Here is a 9732-nt window from a genome sequence, read left to right on the forward strand (position 1 = left end):
CTTGGATGTGTAATTTCAACTTATCTGCTACTTTCAAATTCAGAAGAGAAACATTCGAGCCTGAATCATAAATTTCACAAAATTCATTATTCTTCAGAATCACCTTCAATTTAATCAATGGCAGCAGATCTAGTTTTTTTGATTGGATATAGTGTCATTCAATGTATCCTGCACCCCAACATTGTTCACTGTTCTTATGTTACTAGATATGTTGTCTTGTCTAGAATTATTATTTCTTATTTTTAGGCGACATAAAGCCTCTGAATGAAATCTGCCTGGATAACCATTCCTATCACAAAATGAGCATGGTTTCTTTTCATCTGAAGGTGTGAATGCTATAGGTTTTTTATTTGCAGAAATTTGTTCAGTAGGTTTGTTCATTTTCGCATTTTTAGTTAAGCCTTCTAATTTTCGTAACTCACTCAATAATATCTCAAAAGTATTTACATCTGAACGATTAATTCTTTTCTGTACAAAAATTGGCAAATTTGTTACAACCAAGTCAATTAATATATCTGTTGAGAAATTATTCCTAACATTCAACAAGAAACCTTGTTTTCGAAAAGCGTAGTCAACTAACCTTCCTATCGTATAAGACGGCCGCTGAAAAAATACAAAAAACTACCGCACGTTTTTACTTCGCTCAATACCTTATGAACGAACCAAATAAACCGAATGAATATTTCCAAATGAAATTATAAGAATGAAATGAAAATGAGTTCCGAAACTCTGTATACCGATTGAAACCAAAATAAATGTAACTGAAACTTCAATTAAAGTTTAAATATCCCGTGCTCGATCAAAAGAATCAAAAAATGTTGCATTTTCCCTATATTTGAACCAATAAAATGATGTTATAAATTGTCTTACCAATATAAACTGCTCTCTTGCTTCTACACAGCACCGCACTGTATAAGGATGAAAGGGAACAGGGTATAAATTGAAATGGAACAAAATGGGACTTATACAATGCAAACTGACCTTCTAATGAACTGTAATCCTAATATATTTAAAATGTGCGTTAATTAAACCAAAACCGTTTTATTAAACACCGAAAACCTTAAACTACCAAACTTTAACCGTTCTTTCCGATAACCGATACATCTCATTCAATAATCTGACAAAACATACGTCTCGATTTCCCAGAATCCGCGACGTTGCCAAAACTTAACATTATAATAATTCAAAAAGGGCTAAAACAAGACATAATATCAGTATAAGCCTGAATTACGAAGGTTCCATATATAATAAAACTACAGATGTTGCGAATTTGTTTGTTGATCATTTCGCTTCTGTTGTTGAAATTAATATTCGAAATTATTTCGGCAATTCACTGTCACAAATATGCACAACATCTCATTTATCTGTCACTACATTCTTTTTTCGACCAGTCCTTGGAGAAGGAGTTTTATATATTGTAAAAGCTTTTAAAAACAAAAAGAGTACTGGTATAGATCAGGTTTTTGTTAATATTTTAAAATCAATTGTTGATATTGTAGCTGACCATTTAGCTCATATTGTAAATCTATCAATCAGAATCAGCTCTGAAAAATTTCCTAGCCTACTGAAAATGGCTTCGGTTATACCAGTGTATAAAAAGGAGGACCCTCTCAATATAATGTAACGTTTTTCGGTTAATTAAATCAGTCAACTTCCTACTAATACTAATTTATTTATGGTACACAACTATAAATAACTATTTACAGATGATTTATTTCAACTATTACACTAATTTATTTTCACTACTACATTAATTTATTTCTACAACTTATATCTAATTGAGTGTACGGCACTGACCACCGCTTCTATCGCACTGCCCTGCTCTGCGGCTTCGATTGGTTATATACCGCTCGCATCTCTCTCTAGAAGCGTCTCGATCTTTCTATCCAGCTCCCGGTGCTTCCGGTACCTTCTAGAAAGAGGCAGTGGCGTAGGGCTTGCGAATTCGTTACACTGCCCCCTTCCTAGGATGTTCAGTCCCTGAACATATCCGGCACGGTGGCTGAAACTACAGGATTCTCCGTTTCTGCAATTTCCTGGTTCACAGAAATAGCACCTAACAGTCTTCTCTTGAACTTTGAACCTCTCCTCAAAGTCGCAATACCTCCCGATCAGATCTTCCAGTTTTTTTTCCTTGAGAGCGTCGTCCCTCGTTATCAGCCAATTCACGAATACGGACACCTCCTTCTTGAATAACTGAACGTCCAGGTTCTGATCGCAGATATCCTTTCGCTTCTTCCAAGTCCCTAATCCAAGCTTCAGGATTTTTAACTTCTCGGCAATGTCTTGGTTAATATAACCTCGGGATGGTTCCAATTGCTGCAAGTTATATTTCTTCCTCTCTGCGCACACAGCAAGATATTTGTAAGCTTCCAGCGTATCTTCCCTCTTGCTGTCAATGTGCTCATTGGTTTCTGGGAATTCCTCGACAAGTTTCTTGGCCTCTTGCTCTCTAAAGTTTGCCTTGTCCTCGATCACTTCCAACTCGCCTTCGAAAGTCTGAGGTTTTCTGAGCAAATCTTGGTTACTTTCCGAGTCTTGACTATTGGTATCGTAGCATAAGTCAACCTTTTTCTCGCTTATCCAAGAGATTATTTCTTCAGCTCTTCTATCGAACATATGCACCTGTTTTGCTCCGACCAAGAGTTCATTCAGACCGTTTACCAGCTCCAAGAGATCCTTCCATTGAGTCTGGACCTCAATAATCTTCTCCTGGATCTTGGCGCTATATCTGCATTTAGCTTCTATCAGAGCATTTTCACTGATTAAACATGATTGGAGCCTTGCCTCGCTATTCATCAAACTAGCGTAAAAAGTGTCGAAGGCATGAATTAGAAGTTCCGCATGCTCGACATCAACTCCATGCTTTTCAATTTTGGAATTGGTCATCTGGTCCTTGATCCATTCTTGGAGCTTGGTGCACTCTTGGAGGAATCCGAAATACTGGAAGGCTTCAGAGAGGGATACTTCCCTCTGAGCCACTAGCTGACGTAACTTCTTGTACTCTTGCACTATTTCTTCCTCTCTTTTCTTGATGTTATCTGCATCGTAGTGCTCTTTTTTCACAAGATTGCTACACCTCTGAGATAATTTATCGATCGTTTCCTGGTAAGCTTCAACTTCAGCAGTTATTATACTCAGCTCTCCCTGCAACATCTGAATGGAAATCTCATCTCTACCAACCTCACTTGTTGCCAACGCCGACAACTTGTCATCAATCCAGGCCTCAGCTTCTGAACTCTCCTCGTAAAACTTTTCCGATTCCAGGGCATCTTGCAACCTCAACATCTTCAGACTGGCCATATCCTTTACCATCACAAATCGATTCTCCAATTCCTTCACCTTCACACTGATATCATTGGAGAACTCATGACCGGATCTCATCATGATGACCGCCCTATCCATCAAACTCTTTACGATGTGTTCCCTCGAGTTCAGCTCGACCTCCAGCGTCCGATACTTTTTCTGTAAGCTCTGGACCACGGTAAGACTGATATCCAGGTCCAAAGACGCTGCCAGCGATTTCCTGTCGCTCAACCACTGTACCTCTCCGTCTATCTCGTTGATGCTCTCGTACTTCTCTAGGCGCTGTTGGTAGTCATTTTCCAGAGCGAGGTGGCATCTTAGGATGTTGTTGTCTGAAGCCAAGTCGTTTCCGAAATCGTTACTAACTTGAATCTCGACTTCACCTAGCCAAACCTCAAACTCTTCGACGGACCTCCTGAAGAGCAGTGCTTGATATGCCTCGTTCAGCTTTTCCCGTTTGATCTGCTTGAGTTCCAACAGTCTCTTCCAATCCTCTTTGATTTCTTTCAGCCTTATGACTATTTCATCTTTGGCATAGTGATTCGAATGTAGTAACACTTGTCCCTCGTTTATTACGCTTTGCACTCTTTCATCGCTGTCCATAACCTCTGCCTCGAATGTAGAATGCTTCTGGATTTCACTCTCCAGGTTATGAGGTTCCCTATAGCTCTCATCTGCCGCTATCTGAAGCTTTTGTTTCAACCAGATCTCCACGCTGCAAACATTCTTCAGGAATTCCTGAAAGGCCCTGTATTCTTTCAGTTTCAGTCTTCTGGCTTCCGTCATTTGCAAACTTTCTTTTTTTCTATCTGGTATAGCTTCCATCATTTTTGACACTTCCTGATTATTCTGGTTCCTTTCATGGTCCTCCAGTTTCTTCGATTCAACCTCATTCCTAGTATTCTCTAACCTTTTCGTGTTATCCATCATTCTTCTACAATTATCCTTTATCTCATTTTTAAACGATTTGATGCTTTCCTTTATTGCTGTTCTGGTGGATTTAATTTCTGTATGGTTATCCTGTATTTGCTTGGTTAGTTGCTCAAAAGCTTGCTTAAAGAAATCCAAGGTTGTCTGATCCATTTTACTTGATTGCGGTCTCGTAACTGGCATTCAAAAATATGGCCACAAAAAGTGTTCGCACTACTGTCCTCAGAAATTTCCACGAGAATTTCCACAAAAATGCCCACGAGAATGTCCACTAAAAAAAAATGTCCACGATAATGTCCACAAAAATATCCACAGAAATATTCACGATTTAATTAACTCTCGGTTCGAAAACACACGCGAACCCCACACCTGACACCAATTGTAACTTTTTCGGTTAATTAAATCAGTCAACTTCCTACTAATACTAATTTATTTATGGTACACAACTATAAATAACTATTTACAGATGATTTATTTCAACTATTACACTAATTTATTTTCACTACTACATTAATTTATTTCTACAACTTATATCTAATTGAGTGTACGGCACTGACCACCGCTTCTATCGCACTGCCCTGCTCTGCGGCTTCGATTGGTTATATACCGCTCGCATCTCTCTCTAGAAGCGTCTCGATCTTTCTATCCAGCTCCCGGTGCTTCCGGTACCTTCTAGAAAGAGGCAGTGGCGTAAGGCTTGCGAATTCGTTACAATAATAAACTATAGGCCAATTTCAATTTTGAGTATATTTTCAAAAGTTTTCGAGAAAATTGTACTGAATGGGATGATTTCTTTTTTGGCAAAATTTAAAGTTATAACAGACTGTCAGCATGGTTTTAGAGAGGAAAGGTCCACTGAAACAGCGGCAGTGTCGTTCATGAATTTCGTCCACAAAAAATTGGATAAAGGATTTCTTGTTGCTGGTCTATATTAAAATTTGACCAGTGCTTTTGACGTACTTTCCAATAAGTTTATAATGGATAAGTTATACAGTATTTGTTGTAGTTAGACATCACTCTGTATCTTTTATTTTGATTTATGAAGTTGACTTTGATTTTTGTTTTTGACGTTTATATTGAAATAAATATAGCTGACAGTTTTTGACAAGAAAAAACGTTAATTTTTGAATTCGTTTTTCGAAACCGGATATTTTCAACTAAACCAAATAATTACAGGTATAGTCACAACAGTATTGGTTTTCGCGGTGTTTTTCTAGAGTGGATTATGTCTTTCCTGATTGATCGTGATATTTCTGTGAAGGTTGAAAACTGTTGTTCTAGAAAATGTAGGATGCATCATGGGGTTCCACAGGGCTCCGCGCTGGGACCGCTTCTGTTCCTCCTCTTTATAAATGATTTGCTAGAGTATATTAATCCTGAACTTCTAGTTATGCTCGCTGATGATACGTCAATGGCGGTCTCAGCGGGTTTCTTCTGGAACTCACAGCAATGTGCGAGTCTTTGATCTTCGGTTTATCACATTGGTGCAAATCAAATGCGCTACTGTAAAATGTTGAGAAAACTGAATTTATATATTTCTCAAATATGAATGTATATGGAAAAGGGCTTATTATAAGTTGTACAGGTAAACAAATTACTTCGAAGGATTCCATAAAATTTCTGGATGTTCATTTGGATCATTTACTGAAATGGGGTTATCAGTCAGTATGAGGTTGAGTTGGTCCTTTTATGCGATCAATAGAATTAAGGCATTACTACCGATTGAATCTGTTATGAATGTTTATTATAGTTTAGTGTACAGTTTTCTAAATTATAATGTTTTATTGTGGGGAAATTCCAGTTCTGCTCAGAGGGTTTTCATAATGCAAAAGAGAATCATAAGAATGATATTTAATTTAAAACCTCTTGATTCATGTAGACCTGTATTTAGAATGCAAAAAATATCAACATTTCCCTGTTTGTACATTTTGAGGTGATTAGTTTATATGAGAGAAAATGAGCAATTAGTTGATAGTATATCTAGCTTATTCTGTAAACGTTTACACAAACCAGTCACTACACCGATACGGGGAGACAGAGTTTTTGCTGAGGTTTTTATCTGTTCTCTTGTATCATACGTTGAAATGTATGATGCCCCGTTACATTTCCTCTGCTAATACTGAGATTCATATATATATATATATATATATATATATATATATATATATATATATATATATATATATATATATATATATAGTTACTATGGTTTCCTTTATTTGGATGTGTCAGGTTTTTAATGATGATATTTGTTTCATATAAGATATTTAATTAGACGTTTCGGAGAGTCTCTCCTTCTTCAGTAATAATAATAAAAATTAGATTGTTCACAATATACAAATTAATTAAAATTGAGCCTGTAAAAGAACACAAACATTTAGAATAGTATATATAATAATTTTACATCACAAATAAGTTAATTAAAATAAAATGTATCTCACCTTCAATTTCTCGTCAAATTACAATGTTGGAATATGAATGTCAGTCAGTCTTCCCTGATATGTGTCATGTTTTAGGTCTTGTGTTTTTCTTTTTGTTGTGTTGGTTTTTTAAGAAGTGGTACATAGAATTGACTAAGTTGTTTTACGTCTTGTCTATCGTTTACTGTTGTTTCTAAGTTCGATTGTATGTGTATCATCTCCCATATTTCTCTCTGTTTTCGTTTTGGTTCAATTGTTAGTATTTTTGTTTCGTCATAGTCGAATTCATGTTTTTTTGTTTTTTTATGTTTGTTTAGTGCAATTTTAATTAATTTGTATATTGTGAACAATCTAATTTTTATTATTATTACTGAAGAAGGAGAGACTCTCCGAAACGTCTAATTAAATATCTTATATGAAACAAATATCATCATTAAAAACCTGACACATCCAAATAAAGGAAACCATAGTAACTATTAAAAAGCAGGTAAATAACATTGAACCGAATATATATATATATATATATATATATATATATATATATATATATATATATATATATATATATATATATATATATAAATATATATATATAGCGCTCGCTCCCAGGGAATACACTGATCGGCACAATTCCATGGCAAAAGTATTCCACCAAGCCATCGCCCTGAAATATGGATTATTAAAAACAGAAAGAAAAATACATGAATACTTACCAAAACAAGTTCAGGAAAATGATGCTGTGAAGGTGTATTGGGACCATCCACTGATAACTGACAGGCCAATCGCGCACAACCGGCCTGATATTGTCATCCTTGAAAAGATGGAAAACCGAGCCACTATAGTTGACATCACCGTACCGGCCGACGACAACGCTGAAAAAGCGTACACTGAAAAGATAATTAAATATCACGATCTGGCATTTGAATTAAAAAAACTGTATAGGCTTACCCACATAACGATACTTCCTCTGGTCATCACTACGAATGGGCTGGTTGAGATGCATCTGACTGGGAACACAGCGAAACTTGGACTTCACGAAGACCTAATAGAGAAGGCGCAGAAGGAGGTGATCTTGTGGACCACGAGAATTGTGAGAAGTTTCCTCACTAGCAATTGAGTGTTGCCTTGTTCTGTGAGGAACCGGCAACCTCGAAGCCTTACCCTACAACGGTGATTAAAAAAAAAAAAAAAAAAAAATATATATATATATATATATATATATATATATATATATATCTATATACGTCTACGTGTCTACGGTTAGTATTTCTCTGAGAGGGACTGTCCTTATCCTTATGATTTGTTTTATGAACAATTACCCTCGTTATCCTTCAGACATGTTATTATTCCTGGATTCGGATGTCACGCAGTTAGCTATAGCTTTCCGCGTGGTGATGTCGGTTGTTGCCCGAAAACACATTGGGTCTTCCTGCTGAAACCACAAATGGATTGCTGGCTTCTGTTGTTGACTCTGTTTGTTTGTTGTTTCTTTCAAGTGTTGCACATCCTAACACTTGTTCACCGTACTGATGAGGGCCGAAAGCCCGAAACACGTGTCTACGGTTAGTATTTCTCTGAGAGGGACTGTCCTTATCCTTATGATTTGTTTTATGAACAATTACCCTCGTTATCCTTCCGACATGTTATTATTCCTGGATTCGGATGTCACGCAGTTAGCTATAGCTTTCCGCGTGGTGATGTCGGTTGTTGCCCGAAAACACATTGGGTCTTCCTGCTGAAACCACAAATGGATTGCTGGCTTCTGTTGTTGACTCTGTTTGTTTGTTGTTTCTTTCAAGTGTTGCACATCCTAACACTTGTTCACCGTACTGATGAGGGCCGAAAGCCCGAAACACGTGTCTACGGTTATTATTTCTCTGAGAGGGACTGTCCTTATCCTTATGATTTGTTTTATGAACAATTACCCTCGTTATCCTTCCGACATGTTATTATTCCTGGATTCGGATGTCACGCAGTTAGCTATAGCTTTCCGCGTGGTGATGTCGGTTGTTGCCCGAAAACACATTGGGTCTTCCTGCTGAAACCACAAATGGATTGCTGGCTTCTGTTGTTGACTCTGTTTGTTTGTTGTTTCTTTCAAGTGTTGCACATCCTAACACTTGTTCACCGTACTGATGAGGGCCGAAAGCCCGAAACACGTGTCTACGGTTAGTATTTCTCTGAGAGGGACTGTCCTTATCCTTATGATTTGTTTTATGAACAATTACCCTCTATATATATATATATATAGATATATATATATATATATATATATATATATATATATATATATATATATATATATATATATATATATATATATATATATATATATATATATATATATATATATATAGATATATATATATATATATATATATATATATATAGATATATATATATATATATATATATATATAGATATATATATATATATATATATAGATATATTTTTTTTTTCCAACCACCGTTTTCAAAAACGGGATAAAACCCTTGCCGGGCTCTCAGCCAAAGCAAGTGTTGCAGTGTTGTATATATATATATATATATATATATATATATATATATATATATATATATATATATATATATATACAGGGTGTTTCCTAAACATGCGGCAAAAATTCAGGGGGTTGTTCCTTGGACTATTTTAAGCATGTTTTGTCCTTGGATGATTTTTGAAAAACCTCTTTGTTTCGAAGATACAGGGCGAACAACATTTTTCATATTTTTAAAATTAATAATAGTTTAAATAAAAATGCGTACCGCACTGTGTTTACTAAGTAGGTACAATTTATTTTTAAATTTGTTTAACAACATTCCAATTACTAAAAACGGCTAGTTTTTTGACTAAAAATTGATAAGTGCAGATGGTAAAATTATTATTTCATACCACTCCAGTAGAAAATGTGGAAGACTTGCGAAATCGGATCATTGCTGGGTGTAACTTAATAAGAAATGATCCTGGTGTTTTTGAAAGGGTTCGGCAGTCAATGAGGAGAAGATTGGATGCTTGTATGCTGGCTAGAGGTGGTCATTTTCAACAGTTTTTGTAGGTTGAGTTGAATTTCCATGT

General features: G+C 35.9%; 1 protein-coding gene across 1 annotated transcript; it reads right to left on the reverse strand.

The window, feature by feature from the left end:
* Window positions 1-1839: 1839 nt before the first annotated feature.
* LOC123671173 (spectrin alpha chain-like) lies at window positions 1840-4389 on the reverse strand. The gene is made up of 2 exons (XM_045604880.1): window positions 2057-4389; window positions 1840-1912 (listed from the first exon to the last, which is right to left on the reverse strand). Exons 1-2 carry the CDS (start codon window positions 4387-4389, stop codon window positions 1840-1842), a joined length of 2406 nt encoding a protein of 801 aa, XP_045460836.1.
* Window positions 4390-9732: the final 5343 nt, after the last annotated feature.

This window comes from Harmonia axyridis, chromosome 1 (assembly GCF_914767665.1).
Source record: "Harmonia axyridis chromosome 1, icHarAxyr1.1, whole genome shotgun sequence".
Classification (NCBI taxonomy): Eukaryota; Metazoa; Arthropoda; class Insecta; order Coleoptera; family Coccinellidae; genus Harmonia; species Harmonia axyridis.